At 44.9% G+C, this 19,286-nt stretch overlaps 1 protein-coding gene across 3 annotated transcripts; it reads left to right on the top strand.

Annotated features, from left to right (window-relative positions):
• The first annotated feature begins 839 nt into the window (after positions 1-839).
• Positions 840-19,271, top strand: LOC143286814 (transmembrane protein 117-like). 3 transcript variants are annotated; one of them, XM_076594620.1, is made up of 6 exons: positions 840-938; positions 5,184-5,991; positions 7,507-7,742; positions 15,145-15,402; positions 15,963-16,089; positions 16,984-19,271. In XM_076594620.1, the coding sequence occupies exons 2-6, from the start codon at positions 5,349-5,351 to the stop codon at positions 17,631-17,633; spliced, it is 1,914 nt and encodes a 637-aa protein (XP_076450735.1). In that variant the 5' UTR covers positions 840-938; positions 5,184-5,348; the 3' UTR covers positions 17,634-19,271. The 3 variants fall into 3 exon arrangements, with proteins under 3 accessions (XP_076450735.1, XP_076450733.1, XP_076450734.1); XM_076594618.1 differs by lacking the exon at positions 840-938 and adding an exon at positions 2,421-3,268; XM_076594619.1 differs by lacking the exon at positions 840-938 and adding an exon at positions 3,286-3,558.
• Positions 19,272-19,286: the final 15 nt, after the last annotated feature.

The following is a 19,286-nucleotide window of genomic DNA, read 5'->3' as shown; positions in this document are numbered from 1 at the left end:
TGGTTTTTGTGTGTGTGTATGTGTGTAGACGTGACAGTTTTGTGTTGATATGGTTGAGCATTTGTATGGTTTGACAGTCCTGGTATGGCCATGTGCGGTCGGCTGGAATATAAGGAACAAGAACCACTTTCAAGATATACATTTTTTCAAGTTCTCCAAGAAATGCTATCCAATTCCCTCCCCCCAAGAAATACAGATTATTAATTTTAGACTGACGACGGGCGCAATAGCCGAGTGGTCAAACGCTGGACTTTCAATCTGAGGGTCCCCGGTTCGGAATCTCCACGGTAACCGGCGCCTCAGTGGTGGGTAAAGGGTGGAGATTTTTCAAATCTCTCAGGTCAACATATGTGCAGACCTGCTTGTGCCTGAACCGCCTTCGTGTGTATACGCAAGCAGAATGTCAAAATACGCACGTCAAAGATCCTGTAATCCATGTCAGCATTCGGTGGGTCATAGAAACAAGAACATACCCAGGATGCACACACACTGACGAAAACGGAGTACGGCTGCCTGCATGGCGGAGTAAAAGCCGTCATACACATAAAAGCCCACTCGTGTATATACGAGTGAACGTGCGAGTTGCAGCCCACGAACGAAGAAGAAGAAGAAATTTTAGACATGTCGACTTTTGATCAAAAGCAGTTCTCGGTCATACTGTTTCCTGAAATTATTTACATTCTGGCTACGGCGTGCAAAGTAAGTTCTGAAATATCGCAAAGTTGAAACTCGGGCAAGATTCCCAGCGGCAAACAAGGTGATTAATAAAATGTATTTGTATAGAGAGAGCGAGAAGAGGCTCGTGGGGGCAAAGGCATGCAGAGCTCTAGCTGGCACCCGGGACAGAAAAGAATGGCGTCCTGTACAAACAGCAGCGCACCACGCGTGGCACACATACAGGAGAGAGCTGAGGTCTCCCACGACGACCAGCACGCAAGGTAATGTGGCGAGTATAGGTGTGCGCACACCCACGACATTCTCAGTGAGACTTTATTGTTTATTTAACCTATTTCTCTCTTTTCGAAGGAAGGTGGCATAACTGATGGGTACTGTAAGGCGCTTATCTGTCAATGCAGTGCACGTTAGGGTCTCCGGCGGTTCGCGAATCCCAGTGTCGCCCTTTCTCTCAAGTTTGACCAGAAAATCAAACTGAGCGAACAGTAGTCTTCAATTTAACATCTTTCCACTTTAAGTAATATTAGACGGAAGAAAAGGGGGAGTCAGTGGGAGAACCCCCCAGTGAACGGGGATGTGTGTGTGTGTGTGCCGTGTGTGTGTGTGTGTGTGTGTGTGTGAACGTTGGAAAGAAATGGAAGATAAAAAGCTAACATCAAACAAATATGTAGCCGGGTTGGCTACGATCTTCGTTGGGCCAGCTTAGCAGACGACGTTTGTGACTCGCCGAAGGTCACTAAGGAAGTTGTAAATCGGTCACAAGTTATCTCCCTTTACAGGGAACCGTATTATGATTTTCATCAATTTGTTAAATTATAAACACTTCCTTGTAGATGAGATTATAGTTTTGTGTTATGGAACTTCAGAACGATCATACTTCTCAACTGTAATGATATCATTTGGCCAGAAAGCCTATAACTTTTTTAAACTAATATTTATATGAATGAGTTTTGGCGCGATCTTCGAAATCCACTCAGTTGAAACATATAAAATACCTTCGTTTTCTATAAATCGATATAGTTGCCGTGGAATTTAGAATTTGCATTAAAATGTAAATGATTAAGCCTTCTTCTCGTGTACTGCTTTCCGTGTACACCTAAGTTATAGGCATGCGATGGTACGAAATGTCTGACGGCATTTCGGCGCCACAAAACTATCTCTTCTTCAAGCCATTGGAATTCGTCAGTGCCGATTTGAGCAAAATGCGTTTTTACAATACCTACACATTTTTATATCGTGTCTTGCAGATGTTTGCATTTCTGTTATCAATCTGATTAGTATCGTGCATGTATAATTGTGTTGTAGTTGGTTTAAACGAAGTATTTCATTGTCGATCACAAGTGCCAAAAGCACCGCCAAGCGGTGCCGACACGGGAGCTGTCCGCTGAGTTTTCTCTTGAATTTTTACATAAAAAATCTTTACTCTAGAAGCAGATTTTATAGATGATTTTTATATAGTTGGAAATTCAGAATGTTCAGTTACTTAACTGTTGCAATTATATTACATATCGCGACGTATTAATTGTTGTAATGTACAAAAATGATACATGAACTCGTTAAAAGCTCGTTCATTCAGTGACTCTTTTTGTTTACAGTTTTTAACTACATTAATTTTGTAGAAAATGGTTTAGCTTAAGAAAATGCTCGTCTCTTGTAGTTTTGTGTGATATATAATATGTCTATGTTAGTTCCCCGAGCCGAAAGTCAGAAACCGCTAAAATTGGTCAAACAAACACAAGCTTGGCCCCTCAAGGCTCGCGGAGGGCCGGTTTCGTGAGTTGCTTCGCGGCGCTGGCTTTGCGGTTCGGCGGGACAGAATATAAGGAGTGAGCGAGTGCCAGACAAAGAGAGAACTCTCCTGGCCTGGAAGAATGAAAGAATAAAAGAAGAAAACCAGCGCACTGCCTTCCCGAGTCTACCTTGCCTGGCTGCAGCTCTCTTCTGCTAACACCTTCTACCTGTCTTCACCTTCTCCAACACCACCTTACCACCCCGTCACAAATATAACAACTATAACTAATGTCCTATTGGACTGTGCATCAAACCGGCTGCAATAGCAGATAACATCTTGGAATTGTCAAAAATACATTCAAGTGAACTTTCCGAAAAGTTTGGTAAAAACGATTTCAAAATCTAATATTCAAATACTATGTGTTTGCTAGTGATAAATTCTCCACATATGCATTTACACACATTCCACGGAAGATTAGACCAACTCAACTTTTAAAAGCCCATTCCAGAGATATAGAGAGAGAGAGAAGGGAGCACACTCGTGTAATGTTTTTTAATCATTCTTCCGTGAAGTTATTTACCTTTAAAGATCTTGACGATGCGTCCTCGTAAAAATATAGAAAACGAGAAAAATGCCATCACGAAAAAGACAACGAACGAGGATGGGAGGGGTCCAGAGCCCAGCTTGAAAGCAGACGAGACACCGCGAGTGGCTGTGTATGCAGGCATCCAGCCTGATGTAGTGGGAACGGTCGGAGTGTGTGACATCCAGCATGACGGAGTGGGAACGGTCGGAGTGTGTGACATCCAGCATGACGGAGTGTGCGACCGCGAGACGTACTCATGCAGCGAAGGGGTCACAGTAAGTCACGAAAACAAGGCTCCTGGCAAGCCTACGAGATATGTTAACCCTAGCTTAGATCAACGATCCAAGTTCTTCCTACTCCATGCTGTCCGAAGTGGTTTTGACCTCCCGTATGGGGGGGTATGCGAAAAATGCGTGCACAGCTGTTTGAGAGTTTGTCATTAATTTATTTTAACTTCTTGGTGGGTTCGATGATGTCAGTAATTGCAAAGTTTTTGCGATTTTTGGCCCGGGGCTGATATTCACAAGGAAAACGGTAACAACGCGTTTCGAGATTAGGGTGCAGAGTGAGTTGTTGGCTTCACTTTTAGACCCAGATGCAGATCAACTTATAGTTTTGAATGTATTTTAGCACCAAGCAGTCAATGTTTTGTGTGCAGTGCGATGGACAAAATGGTTACATATTTATCATTTTAGTTAAAAGAGGAAGTGACACGCATTTCCATTGATATGATAGATAGGCCTTGTGTAGGTTAAACTAAACAGATAGAGATGGGACAGGAAGCGCTGGCACAAAATCAGTCAGTCAGCCACGCACACCAGTGGGTGGTCACTTGTCAGATTTTTGTTTTCTGGCAAATCTCCGAAATCCAAATATCTGTTGACAGTCTGGATTTGCTAGCATGTGTTGACTGTTTACTTGTTTGGCAAGTGCCAGAGTGAATACTGACATGATGTGATTGATGGGGTTTCGAGTGCACAAATTATTTGGTGACTATCATGAAAGAAAATTACTAAGAAAATATATATCAAGATATTGACCAAACAATAAGAATTTGAACAGGAATAGGCATACACATGTTTAAAAAAAAAAAGTAATAAAAAAACACGCCATTTGTAGGAGCAATAAAGAGTTTGAGGGAGAGAGATGTAGAGAGACAGACATAGAAAAATAGGCAAAAACAGAGATGACACTATATGAGAATAATAATGCATGTTAATCAAATGAAATAAATATATACTAATAGATATGTATGCACACATACGTGAAAACATAAGGCAATCAGTATATCACCATCAGAAGAATAAAAGAGATGGAGGGGGAATATAGGTTGTGTGTGTGTGTGTGTGTGTTTGTGAAGAGAAAACAGAGCTAGGCAAAGAGAGAGAAAGACAGAGAGAGCAGGTAGACAGACCAACAAAGTGAGAGGGAGAGAGAGGGGGATATCAATCCATGTCAAGATAATAATCAAGAAATAAAAAATTAAGTCATTTTGTTTCTGTCTAAGCAAGAAGTAAAGAAATGTAACAGTACACCATGGAAACAATTGTGGATTCAAGAGAGAGAGAGAGAGAGAGTTTTTGTGTGCCCTCCACCCACGACACCCTTTTTTTTCTTCTTCTTCTTCTTTTTTTTTAACATTTAACAAAAATGTTTGCCTGCATACAATAGAACACACCCAAACTCCATGAAATTCTACTTGTCTTCAGAAAGAAAAAAAACTCAAAAGAGTATACTGTTAACATAGAAATCCCTTGCCTCTTCCATACATATTTCTTTTCAATAGAATTTTGTCTATTCATATTAATATAGTCAAGTACTATGGAAAATTTACGCGTTCAAATGTTGATTTGTGAATTTTTTTTGCATTATTATTCAATTATTAAGGAAAGTTGACTTATTGATTTGTATTTGCTTGTTTGCTAAAGTTAGCTTTTATGTTTGTTTTTTTTTCATCATTTTTATTTATATGGTATATGTAAAAGATGTATGTGTGTACTGTTTCAACACTCCCAGGGGGCATGTGAAATAAACTTGTTGCCTTGCCTTGAGAGAACACATCAAGATATAAATTGGCTGTCACAGTAATAGAACCAATCTATCAGTTACGTATTATGTATACAACCGGAGAAGACAGACAAAAACTACTTTTTTTTAAGTACAAAAATATTATATTGTTTACCATTTCAGGCAGGTGATGAAGAAGAACGATCATCTCAACAGCTGACCCAAAAGGAGAAAAACACGCCACCATCTTTGGTGCTGTCACATTCATCCTCTGAAGAGTCTCTGAAAGGTAGCTCAGTGGACATTTCACTTGAAAGAAGGATACACGATGGTGTTTTCTGTGGGCACATGGTAAAAGAGCTGACCCAGAAGGAGAAAAACACACCCTGGTCCTTACGCCTGTTACTTGGGTCCTCTGCAGGGTGTCAGGGAGGTAGCGCGGTGGACTTGTCAAAAGAAAAAAGCACACGCTATGGTGCTCCCTCAGGGCACACAGTGGAGGAAACTGTCTCTCTCAGTTCCAGTGTGGACATGGTGGTGGCACCAAAAGCAGAGGTGGAAACTATCAATGAGGCAGATCCATCTAAGACTGATGCTGTGTGCTTGATGGCTGGGCTGCCTGCCACAGAGTTCTTCGCCCGGCACAGTTTGAAACCAGGAGACATCAACTTGGCAGGAAGAGATGTAACAGATGCTCTCAGTGCTTTCTCATTCTACATGGAGAGCGACTTCCGCTACTATTTCCAGCACCCGTATATCCGGCTCTTCATTGCTTATTTTGTGACCTTCTGCAACTTCTTTATCTATGCGGAGGACCCAATAGTAGAAAGTAAAATGGAGTGCAACACCCCTATCATAGGCAATGATTTCACCTTCATCTTCACACGCTATGCTCCAAATGCATGGAGCTGCTTGAAAGTAGTTTTGTGGCTTGTTGGGATCATAGCGGGCATGGTGGCAGGGAAAATGCTCATCCACACACTCCTGTTCAGTAAGTTTGTGTGTGGTTTTTATTCGTTGTATGTCATGCTCATAGTTTAGATTTTTGATTATTGGATTGGTTTGTTGCTTTGTGTGTGCTTTCCTTTTCTTGTCTGTTTTCTGAAATGTGATGATAACTCTTCCTCAGCAATTTTGCATATGATTAGGATACACAGTGTCTGCTAATTTGTACAAAATTTGATGAAAGTGAATTGATGAATTTCATGAAAGTGAATTGTGACAATGGTAGGATTGGGTGAGGATAGCAGTGTCAGCGCATACACCTATTTTGTACTGTCTGGTGTAATGATGAATACTACCTTTTTAGGTGTTGACAGTCTTGTGTTTTTTGCTTTGGGTTGTTTTGTTGTTGTTGTTTTTTGTTGCTTTCAGTTTATGATGTTATTTCAGTGTGATAAAGTTATTGTTGTGTATGTCTGTGACTCTACAATTAACAACTCACACACATGCAGAAGCATTCATACATTTGTACACAGATCATAATGCTCAGCCTCCACACACGCACGCACGCACGCACGCACGCACGCACACAAATTCATGCACACATGCCACACGGACACGCATGCGCGCACATGCACACACACACACACACATACACATGGTGCTTCCTGTGATAGGTGAATTGGGCAGATTCCCAATAAGTTTAAAGATAATATACCAAATTATTACATATTGGATTCACATAATTCAATTACCAGAAACTTCCTCATCAACAAATTATATAAGTCCATGTACCAGCAAGAAAATAAACTTCCCCATGGTTGATATTTGTTTGAAAGATACTCAAAATTATAGGCCTTGATCACATTTGGAAAAACTAATTCACATTCAGCATACATAGACTGAAATATGTCGTATATAAAAATAAATTAGAAAATGAATATATCAAATACTGGAAAGATAAAAGAGAAAAAACATTAAAGCTAAAATTTTACAATGCGATTGTAGCAGAATTCAAAACTGAAACCTATCTTTTAAATATACCAGATACAAAACACAGACAAGCTTTAACAAAACTCAGAATAAGTGCGCATGACCTAAAGATTGAGAAAAGTAGATATTTAAATATTCCACAAGAAGACAGATTGTGCAACAAGATGAAATCCATCTTCTTGATCGTTGTATTAAATATAAAACCTTAAGACAACAATTTTTAAAAGATATTCAAAATTTGAATAACACAGGAAATATTCCCAGTCAGGTGATGCTAACAGATGATGAATATATACAAACAAGATTAGGAAAATTTGTTTATGAACGCTGCTGCAATTTATTGCATTAACTGATTGATTAATTGTGTGTTTTTCATTCATTCATTCATTTACCATTGCACTTGTGTTTTATAAACCTTACGGTTTCATGACAATAAAATCTATTCTATTCTGTTCTGTTCACACACACACACACACACACACACACACATGCACACACACACAGGTGCACTCATCTGATTAATAACCGAACGGAATGACAAACAAAAACTAAACAATCAATCCTCTTTCAGATAAAATCTTCCGTCTGAAGATGTTTTCTAATGAGAAAGGATCCTGGATGACCATCTTCTTCTGCACCATCATGAGCCTTTATATTTTCTCCTATGTCTACAATGCTTTCTTGTGGATTGGGGGCAATGCCACCATTGATTATCACATCTCTTCCTACATGAATATCTCCAATCAGGACTTCACCAAGGCAGCTGCTACAGGCACATGGTGTGGGGATTTCTTTACAGCGTGGATGGTGAGATGATCCACGATTTGCAGTTAACAGTGACACAATAGTCTAGTCTGTTGGGTTTCTTAAAATTCTGTTTGCACACACACATGCATGCACAAACACACACACACGAACACACACTTGCATGCACAAACACACACACAAACACACATTTGGTGTCATATACTGTACCATGTCAAACTGATGCAAACTAGGCCTATTGGTTTGCTCTGCTTTGCTCTGCTTGGCCAAATTTCGCGCGGCTAACAGTGAAAAGACGGGCCCGCCCGCTCTCAGCCAATCAAACGCCTCTAAAAGCTATAAGCGCTGAATCATTCCTTTGGCCAAGGCTCTCCACGCCATCTTGTCAGGTTTACGCTCTGTCTCGTCTTACGCTTTTTTCGGCTATTAAGCGTATCCTTTTGGCCTTATTTTGTTGCATGCGGCTTGTGTTTATTGTATTCTTACATTCTGTGTACTCGATTCGACTCGGCACCCTCGATTCGTTCGTTTTTTTCTGCCTCTAAGTCAATCCTGTCTTTCCTTTCTCTGTTGGGGGTCGGATTTTCGCTGGGTGCCTAAGCGCGGGTTCCATGCCTCGTGTGCCATACCACGAAGGCAGGGATCATGTTGCTGGGATTGAGACTCGGCAAGAGACTCTCCCAGGCCTGGAGCTCATGATTCCTCCCGATACGGACTGCGGTGATGCGTCGTTAGACGCTGATCGCGGAGGCGACTTTCGTACCAGTAAAACGGTCATGAAGGGGACCGTGGGGAAAAGAGGTACGAGCGTCGCCTCCCGAGGTGTCCCAGCGCGAGGCAGGGAGAGGGGGGAATGGCAAGTCCTCTCCTGGCGGTGGAGACTCGCAGCTAGGCGCGAACTCCCAAGGGGAGGCCGCGCCCGGCCATTACCCGAGTCCCCACTCGGAGACGGCCCTCACGGGCCCCATTGTTGTTCCCCCTCCTCCCTTCTCTGTCGACCCCCCTCCCCCACCTCCTTTTGGTGGGGGAGAAAAAGTTGGTTCCGGGGGGGGATCTCTACTTTGCCCACCCCGGGCCAAGCCACCCCAGTCTCCCCACGGGAGGGGATTCGGGGCGCGTGGCAACCTGCTCTGCAGGTCTTCCCGCTATCCGGCCAGTCTCCCCTGCTGGGGGAGGCCCGCGCGTGTCAGGCGGTTCCGGGCAGTCAGCCCGCTCGTCTGGTGCCCACGGGTAGTTACCCCCATTCTACCCATACTGGGGTGCACCTATGGTGCACGCTGGGTTGCCGGGAGTACCAAGGGCCAGCCCCTTGTCCGCTCCCCACCTGACCCAACCAGACACACACAGCCCCGACAAGTAGGATCGACTCCTTGTCGGTCAGGTCGAGCTCCTCGACCAATATTGCCACTCTGTCCACAAATCGGGTCTCTGTCAACCCACAGGTGACCTCCACGGTCACAACGGCCTTCTTGTCAGGACCGACGGCGGCTGAGGGGCCCTACTCGGCCGGGGGAGCCTGCGGTTCCCACCTGCCCAGCCCTCGGTCCTACAGTGAGATGAGTGGGTGTTTGTCCCCTCACAGCACCCGTGGGTCCCTCTTGCATCCAGGGACGCCCTCTCAAGAGGTGGCACCCACCATCCCAAGCATGGTTGGACCTACGGTCCACACGCTCCCCACCCGCTTCAGGTGTCAAGGACATAACAGCGGTGGCCATGGTCCTGGCTCGGGATCGTCCCAGCTCATCCCGCTGGGCTGACCACAGCTCACAGGACGCCCCAGTGGGTACATCCACTTGGGATGGCACCCAGCAGGGGATGGACTGCGAACAAGAGTGGGAGCCCCTGTCTTCAGATGAGGACGAACAAGCAGATGAGCACTCTTCGCCCACATCCCAGGGGGGACAGATTGAGCTTGGGCCTCCCTAGGGACCAGCGTGAACCAAACTCGGACTTTGCCGAGCTCGAACTGACCCTCCCCAATAGGGTCACGTATGCCGAATCAGTCCCTCAGGCTACTTTGTTACCCTTGACCCTCCTTACGCCATGTGACTCTAACTCCAGAACCACAAGGCGACTCAGAGTGCCAGAAATGGCGCAGGAATGGCTTAATAAGCCAGCCCGTACTGTCAGGTGTGCTGCTTCCATCCCTCCTCCAGGCAGGGAGTCCCTCTCTGCCCCGGGCGCCTTTTCCCCGGGAAAGTTCCTTAAAGATTCCTCCAAGGGAGGGGTGTGGTCCTGGTACACATCACCTTCCCCACTTCAGCTACCCTATCCTTTAAAACGTTAGCAGAGTGGGACAAATTGGCCCGCCGCTGCCTCCTCGAGGTTTCCATGGCGTACACCTTCGACGCGTTCCTCCACAGGGCCAATGAGCTGTGGAAACAGTGTCCGGTTAATCAGGACACGGGGTCTCCTTCCTCTGTCCCGCCTGGCCTCTTCACCGACCAGAGGTTACACGCTTTTGGCAATAGGGTAGCATCTGGTCTCATGCGGTCCATCCCAGCACAGCAGCACTCCCTCTTCGGCCAGTTCCCGCCCCATTTTGTCAGCCACAGGGCAGAGACAAACAGGGAGGTGGCCTCATATTTGGCCCACACCTCTCATGGGCTCCAGGGTTCTATGCCATTGAAGAGACCGGCCACCAGGGCCCCTCCATATACCATGCCGCCTAAGTCAAAGCAGCGTGTGCAGAATCAGTGGCAGAGGACTAAACCACCTTATGTCCGTCCAAGCCGACCGGCCATGCCCAAGGCCAGAAGGCAGCACCCCCAATGACTGGGCCCCGATTCAGCACCGCCAGTCGTTCAGCCCCTCCAAGTAGGAAACTTGTCCCGGCATGCACATCAGTGGTGTGCTCTGGGATTCAACGACGGGATTATGTCGGTGCTAGAGTCGGGGTACATGCTGTCTTGGGTGGAGGGCCGCCCCCCTCTAAGATCCACTCCTCCTCCTTAGGTGCCCAGCTCGACGGAGCAGGAGAGCGTCCTAGAAAAAGAGATATCGCACCCACTCCTCATGGGGCTATATCTCAACTCTCGGACCCGGGCCCCGGTTTTTACGGCTGGTTGTTGGTGATTCCAAAGGTCTTGGGAGGGTGGAGACCAGTTTTGGACTTGTCCCCCCTCAACAAATTCCTCCCCAAAATCAAATTCAAGATGGACACACAGGCACAGATTCGGGAGACCATCCAACAAGGTGATTGGCCTACCTCTATCGATCGGGAAGATGTTTATTTTCATATACTCATCCATTCGGCATCCCGTCGGTACCTGAGGTTCGTGTGGAGGGACAAGGGGTTCCAGTTCCTGGCCCTCCCATTTGGTCTGTCTCTTGCCCCTTTCCTGTTTACCAAGGTGGTGCGGGAATTGGTGTCCATCGTCCGCTCGGAATCCTTTTGTCTCTGTGTGTACCTGGACGACTGGCTTATCCTGGCCCAGTCGCAGGCCCTGTGCCTGAGTCATACGGCCAGACTTCTAGACCTTTGCTCCCAACTGGGCTTCCTCAGGGACCAGCAGAGATGCAATCTGTCCCCACGTCAGTCCTTCGACTTCTTAGGGATGAGATTTGACACGCGGTCCATGATAGTCTCTCTGGCGCCAGATCACTGGGACCGTCTGGCAGGTTTCCTCAGCCACTGGCGCCACTCCTCCCAAGATACAGCATGGACACTTTCTTCCCTCTTGGGCATGATGGAGTCCACGGCACCTCTCATTCCCCGGGACAGGGTTCTCAAGCGCCCTCTCCAGAGGGCACTGAGGTTACGCCGGTCCCAGAGCACTCAGCCATGGGATACCCAGTTATGTCTGGGCGAGTGGTTCCTCGAGGTGATATCAGAGTGGTTAATCACCCCCCTTCGGACACAGGGAGTGCCCATAGCCCCACCTACTCTTCAGGTGGCACTCTTCACAGACGCCTCCTCCCTGGGCTGGGGAGCCCACATGGACTCACTCCATGCAGCAGGGACTTGGTCCCCGGAGGAGCGCCTATGCCACATCAATGTTCTGGAACTGGAGGCAGTCCGCAGGGCTCTCCTGCACTTCATGGGGGAGGCCACTGGCAAGACCATCCGCTTGTTCACAGACAAGACGACGGTCGCATGTTATGTGAACAAATGGGGGGGAGCGCACTCGGCAGACCTCTCCATGCGGACCGAGGCTCTCCTCCGTTGGTGCCACAGCAAGGGCATTCCACTTTCAGCGAGACACTTAGCGGGAAAAACCAACATCTTGGCAGATGCTCTCAGCAGGTCCAAGAGTGTCATACGCACAGAGTGCACCCTGGACAAGGACAGCCTTCAGTGGGTGTGGGAACAGTGGTTTCGGCCGATGGTGGACCTTGTTCAACAAGAGACTTCCCACTTACATCTCTTCGGTTGCCGACCCAGAAGCGTGGGCAGTGGATGCTCTCTCTCTAGACTGGAGCAGTCTGATTGCCTCCGCGTTTCCTCCCTTTCCAATTCTGTCCAAGGTGATACGGAAAGACAGATTGGAACACCCGCAGCTGATCCTCATTGCGCCGAAATGGCCAGCCCAGACCTGGTTTCCGGACCTTCAGTCCCTGACACATGTTTCCACCCCTGGAACTTGAAACCAAATCTCATCTGCTGAGGCAGCCTTGCTCGGGCACTCCTCATTCCAATCCTCAACTGCTCCACCAGCACGCATGGCTGCTGTGCGGTCGGAACTGTCAGCATCTCCATTGAAGTCCTCGACCCCTCGGTCGGCCTCTGTGTCGGCTGCACTGACCCAGGGGTGTGCCTCCTCTCACCTCCTCTCCATAGTCACCAGAGCAAGGAGGCAGGGAACGGAGACTTTGTATGACTTTCGCTGGAAGAAATGGTTGCGGTGGTGTACAGCTCAGGGCATTCCCCCTACGAACCCTACGAGCATGCAGCTGGCCAACTTTCTGGCTCTCTGCTCCTCGGTTCTCATTCTGTCTGCTAGTTCTATGTGAGGGTACAGGTCTGCCATCTGTACCACAATGTAAACAGCTAGGTGGTCCCGCCTTGGAAGCGGATTTCCTGCTCAGAGAGGTGGCTAGGGGTGCCCCTCGGAAGGAAGCTAGAGACCCCAGAAGAGTGCCCCTCTGGGACTTGTTCCTGGTGCTGGATTTCATTCGAAAACAGCCCTTCCAACCATTGGGGACTATTCCTTTTGACATCCTCACCCTCAAGACCACTTTCCTTCTGTGGCTGGCCACAGGCAGTCGTAGAAGTGAGCTGCATGGTCTTAGTGGAATGCCACAAGATCTGGCCTTCCACAGAGATGGTTCCATCACTATTCGTTTCCTTCCAGAGTTTCTGGCTAAGAACCAAGACCCTGAGGTTCCTTCCCCCTCTCTGAGGGTCAGACCTTTGTCTGATATTCTTGCCCAAGATGATGCGGATAGGCACCTCTGCCCTGTTCGGTGTCTCAAATATTATTGGGATAGGTCTCGCCATAGGCGTTCTTCTCAGAGGCGTCTGCTCATCTCCCTCAATGAGAATTACAAGAAAGACATCGCTGCAGGCACCATTTCCTGCTGGGTTTCCCAAGTCATTCGTAGAGCCTACTCTCATGCACACAGGGATATCAGCTGTCTTCATCCCAGAGCACACGAAGTGCGGGCCATAGCTACTTTGGCTGCTTTCCAGCACTCAGTGCCAACGCAGCATGTCTTGGAGGCAGCCTTCTGGCGGTCTGAGAATCCCTTCATCAACTTCTACCTCAGGAATTTCCGTATGACCAGGGCTGACGGTTCCAAGGGGATTTCCTTTGTCGCGGCTAACACTGCCGTCTCAGTTACAAGGGCTCCCCATACGAACCAGTAGGCGTTGCCCTCCTCCATTTGCTTTAAATTCTGCATCAGTTTGACATGGTACAGTATATGACACCAAAAGGAGGAGTTTGTATTATACTCCATATTTGGTGTTACATATACTTACCATGTCAAACTCGAATGCCCGCCCGTCCGTCCCCGCGTCTCCGCCTTGGTTCTCATGGGGCATTTTGGTTCATGGCCACGGAATGATTCAGCGCTTATAGCTTTTAGAGGCGTTTGATTGGCTGAGAGCGGGCGGGCCTGTCTTTTCACTGTTAGCCGCGCGAAATTTGGCCAAGCAGAGCAAAGCAGAGCAAACCAATAGGCCTAGTTTGCATCAGTTTAACGTGGTAAGTATATGTAACACCAAACATGGAGTATAATACAAACTCCTCCTCTTGCATGCACAAACACACACACACACACACACACACACACAGAGAGAGCTCTACAGCATGTCATGCACAGATAGCCTGAAAGATTATCCTAGTTACTAATGAATGATTGAATGATATGGATGATACAGTGCCTATCCTCAGTCGGAGACGAAGCTCTAAGCACTTTACAAACACAGTCATTTGCACAACAGAGCAGCCATCCTGGGTAGAGCAACTGACAGCTGCCATTGGGTACTCATTATTTATTTGTTCCATGTGTCAGTCAATTAGGTTTCAGTCTCACACACTCAGCTAAGTAAGTGAAGAGTCACAATCCATGAACTAGGAAGAAGAAATAAAGCTCAAGACTAAAATCTAAATACAAAAACTGACAATAGGAATAAGATGTATCACATGTTCAAATAGATTCTGTTTGGGACTTTATGTCTTCGGAATATATGCCTAGTTTTGTTTAAATGAAATGTACATGTTGTTTACCTCAAATAATTTATTAGTGCTCACTTTTAAAAAAATTTGTATCTGTGTAATAGCTAACCAGACAAATTCCCACATGTGTTGTAAAGAATTGTATTACCCACTAGTTAGATTTTCTGAGTGAAATTCAAGCTAATCTATAAGGGAGAGCAAGTTGCCATAATGCAATGCTACCTATTTTTTCTACCTGCATATTTATGTACATCAAACAACTTTCTCACTGCCATGGATTCTTGTACATGTATGCATTAAGTGTTTGCTGCACACAGGACCACAGTTCATCATCTCATTCAGAACTCACCTCTTGGTGTCTGGTGAAGGACTGGGGGTGGGGATGTTTGCGGTGTTATCCCAGTCCATGCTTAAATCAAATTAGGGTTCCTCACTATTTCAATCTTGGGTTGTATCTAGTTGGCCACCACTCCATTTTTGAGAAACTTAAAACACTGGTAACTGGTTCACATGTGAAAAAGTGAGTCCATGTAATATCCCTGTTTTTGTTATCATGTGTGTGTGTGTGTGTGTGTGTGTGTGTGTGTCCCTGTTTAAACTTAATCAAAATAATTTTCCATGGAAGTACTTTGTCAGCACCAAATTTGCCTTTTTTGTGTTTTTTAATTTTTTTTTCCTCACATACCAGTTAAAATGAAAGGGTACAGGATGCAATAAACGTTCCTACAGTTAGTTTACTGTTGAAGTATTATTTCTTTTTCATAGAATTTTGGCACTTTCATTGATACCAGTCATACAGTTTTCTGTGTGTGCAATTTCAGGTGACGGACATTATGCTTCAGGAAAAACTGTACCCCTTCTGGGCATTGAGACCACGGTGCTGGTGGAACAAAGGTTACCGCCGCATCATCCTCTTCTGGATCACGGTCTTCACCTCCTCTTTCACTGTTGTCTTCATTATCACCACTGACTACATCAGCTGGGACCACCTGAATCAGGACCTGGTGTACACCGACGAGTTGTCACGGGCCTTCCTGGCCTCCGGCATCCTGGTCATGGATGTTTTTATCATCATGCAGGTGACCGCATTTCACACAACACTCTTCCCTTCCTACTGAATTTTCCCAGTTTTAAACACACTCCCGTTCATGCTTAGTGTAAATATAAGCATAAAGCATGTTCCAGGAACAAATTGATTTCTAAGATCATAAACTTTGGGACATTCTATTACAAAATGAAACTAATCTCCAGTTTTGCATATATCACAAGCTATGGCAAGCGAACATTTTTCATGGAAAGTTATGATGCCTGCCAGTTTCTGTACTCTCCCTCTCCCTCTCTCTCTCTCTCTCTCTCTCTCTCTCTCTGTTTCTCTCTATGTCTCTCTTTTACTCTTTCTTACTTTCCCTCACATTAATTCTCTCTCTCTCTCTTACTTTCCCTCTCATACATTCTCTCTCTCTCTCCCTCTGTGTGTGTGTGTGTGTGTGTGTGTGTGTGTGTTTCTCTCTGTCTCTCTTTTTACTCTTTCTTACTTTCCCTCACATTAATTCTCTCTCTCTCTCTCTCTCTCTCTCTCTCTCTCTCTCTCTCTCTCTCTCTCACTCACTGAACTGCATGAACCTTTTGAATTACACAGGACTGGGATTTCCCCCACTTTGTTGGAGCCATTGAGATCAAACTGCCTGGTGTCAATGTGGGGCACATCCACATCAAGATCCCCAATGTGTTGAAAAAGCTGGAGTACTGGCACATTCACATCACAGGTGAGGGAAGGAGGTGAGGGGTGTCACAGGGTTCATACAGTCATGGGAGTCTGGAAAAGTCTTGGGAAATAATTTTAGCCCTTCAAGGTCAGGAAAAGTCTTGAAATTTTTATATAACCCTTCAACAAAGAGCTTAATGGATAAAAAATAAAATAAAATAAAATAGAAAACAAGCACACAAAAAAATAAAAAGAAGAAAACATGTTGAAAACTGAACAAAGATACCAGGTTTTCCAATTATCAGTGATTCAGTGTGGCTTTATGTTTGGTATGGAAAGGGTTCAGTGTGGCCTGGACAAGTTGTGGAAAAAGTATGGCATTTTTTGGTCACAGCTGTTGGGAACCTGATGTCAGGTTGACTGAAGCTGCCAAGGCCCACACTTTTTTCCCCTTTAGAGAGGAGAAAAAATGTAATACGAAAAAATAACAGCATTCCACTAGAATGAAAAGTGCAAAGGTAAAGAAACAACTGTTATCTTTTCCTTTACTTTTTTTGTTTTTCTCCTCAAAAAGTTTTAGCCGGAAAAAGAAATTGAATGCACTGCAATGAAAATTACTTTGCTCTTCATGTATGTGTGTCACTGTGTGTGTGAGAGAGAGAGAGACAGCAGTCATCCACTCAAACAGCATCAGCTACTGATAGCAATTTAGGGGAAACAAATCTTCCCTTCCTGGCAACACTTAGAGAGGTTGAGCTCCTCAGACTTTCCAAGAAAGCGCTTGACTGATTGGTTAAAGTCAAACCAGTTTTCAGGCCACTACCTACATACATGCACATGCTAATGCACACACACACACACACACACACACACACACACACACACACACTGAATGCACTCCATGCTCATAGCGTTCCAGTATCATGAACACAATGGCATGTTTATGTTTTCCTAGGTAAGTGGTTCAACTATGGCATTCTATTCATCGTCATTCTGCTGGATCTCAACATGTGGAAGAACCAGATTTTTTATGACCCTTTCACTTATGGCCAGTACGTTGACTCAAAGAACCGTATTTACTCCGTCCTTGATGAATACAGCCTTAAAATCGCCAACCAGACCACACTGTCCTTTGCTTATCGCAACGCCACCATTGACCCAATCACCGGCAAACGCTACATTGAACTCGACAAAGTTATGAATGCTCGCTACCAGGGGTATGCTTTATGGCTGAAGGCGATCGCTTTCATTCCCAGTGGCAGCATCTTCATAACGTTTGGGGCCTTCGTCTGGCTGTATGGCCGTTTACCAAAACCCACCAAACGGGATCCATATGGGGGTCGCTTGAAAATACGAAAGAAGTGGCGGTTCAGTGCAGGTATTAGATGGAAGAAGTTGAAGATGCGATTTCGCACCACCCCAAATGTGGTGTCTAAAACCATTAGTGAAGAAGGGGAGGGAGGAGAGCATGTGAAATGGAAGAAGGCAGCAAAGGTGGTAGCAGTGTGGCAAAGCATCAGAGGTGAGGTCAGCGGAGTTGCTCAGGGCAAAAGTGGTCAGAACAGCCACCAAGAAGGCGACCCTAACCTGGGCTCTACGCTCTAGTTGAATATGAAGATGTCAGCTGTTTAACTGATGGATAATCTAATTATGACTTGTAATATTCTTTACTGCTTCTTCTGTCCTTCTGAATCAGTTTTGTGTCACATTGCTTCATTATTCTTTAAAATGTTTTTGACATGGAAAGGTATTTTTACATTAAAAAAAAAAAAAGTCTGAACTCTTTTAAAATCCTGTGTTTGTCCTTATTTTTGAGCTCCAGAGATTGTGCCTGTTACAACTTATGTATTAGTTTATATTAATTCACTTGTTGAAGGATCTTTAAATTATTCACGTTGACCAGTTTGGGGGAGGTTTGGTTCAGGTTAAGCTGTGTTCTCAACAAACATAAATTTTCTTGAATTGACAGAGTCTCTTGAACAGATAAGAGAATAAACACTAATGGAAATTTAATTGCAATTTTTGTTTTGTTATACTTAAGATCCAAAGCTGCTACATGAAACTGATAACATGAAATGGTTTTACTTTTCAAGCATTCATAAAAATTTAACTCATGTTTTTGTGACAAAGCTCAGTAAAAGTACTGATAGGTAAGGGCCTCATTCCCTTCCGCAGGAGTCAGTTTTGCCAGAGGCACGTAGGTCATGTGGGAAAGTTCTCAGGAATGCAACCCTGGATAGAGAGAAATGACAAACACTTTGTTCAGTCAGTAAGGAGGCTGTTCCAAGACAGATTCAAAAGCATCACTCTTCAAATGTGGAATTTCAGCCTCAGCAGAAGAACTTGAATTTTTCTTCAAATTACTTTTAACTGAGGTCAAGGCCTGACTAAGTATGTTGGGTTACGCTACTCGTCAGGCATATATGCTTAACAGATGTGTTGTAGCGTTTATGGATTCATCCGAATGCAGTGACGCCTCTTTGAATAATTGAACTGAACTGAAATCAAACATGAAACTATTATTTCCTGCCAGAACACCAAAAAATACCTCAATAAAGTCTTCAGAAAACAACCAGTATTTTTTCCAGGAAAAATAGATTCATTAGATTTTTTCACTTAATCAAAACAACAACAACAAAAAACTGATCATAAGTCTGAAAGAAGACTGCTTTTGTTTCTTACGGATTGGAAATGATGATCAAATCTTAATTCTCATTGTGTTAAATTCATGGAAAAAACTAAACTTATATTGTGTCGAACTATTCGAGTGATACCAATAGCAAACTGTGCAGAATGTGAGATGATGGGATAGGTTTTGTTGTTGGTTTTGGGGGATTAGTATTAATTCCTCCTTCATTTATATAGTGACATTAACATAATTTGACACTTTATTTTTACATACTATACCATGACCCACTGGTGCAGACTTAGGAAGGGTACTACTACTCCTGAGAAGGGGAGGATATTAAAGTCGATGCAGCTAGTTACCTCCCTCCAATTGATTACCTCTCCTATGTGTGCCTTTCGAGCGCTCCCATCTTCCGAAATTTTACACATAAAGAAACAACAAAAGGTTTACAGGGACGAAAAACTCATTGTAGGGTTGGTATGTATAGGATTGAATGATATTTTTGTTTGATTTTGCATTGTCTACATTTTTCAACTGAACTGGAGGCATTTAAAAAAAATCTGTTCTGTTTGTTTATTTGTTGGTAGTTGTTGTTTTTGCTTTACATCACACAGTTTCAGTTTCTCAAG

This window comes from Babylonia areolata, chromosome 10 (genome assembly GCF_041734735.1).
Source record: "Babylonia areolata isolate BAREFJ2019XMU chromosome 10, ASM4173473v1, whole genome shotgun sequence".
Classification (NCBI taxonomy): domain Eukaryota; kingdom Metazoa; phylum Mollusca; class Gastropoda; order Neogastropoda; family Buccinidae; genus Babylonia; species Babylonia areolata.
The sequence above is the reverse complement of the archived record's forward strand: the minus strand, read 5'-3'. Positions and strand labels throughout refer to the sequence as shown.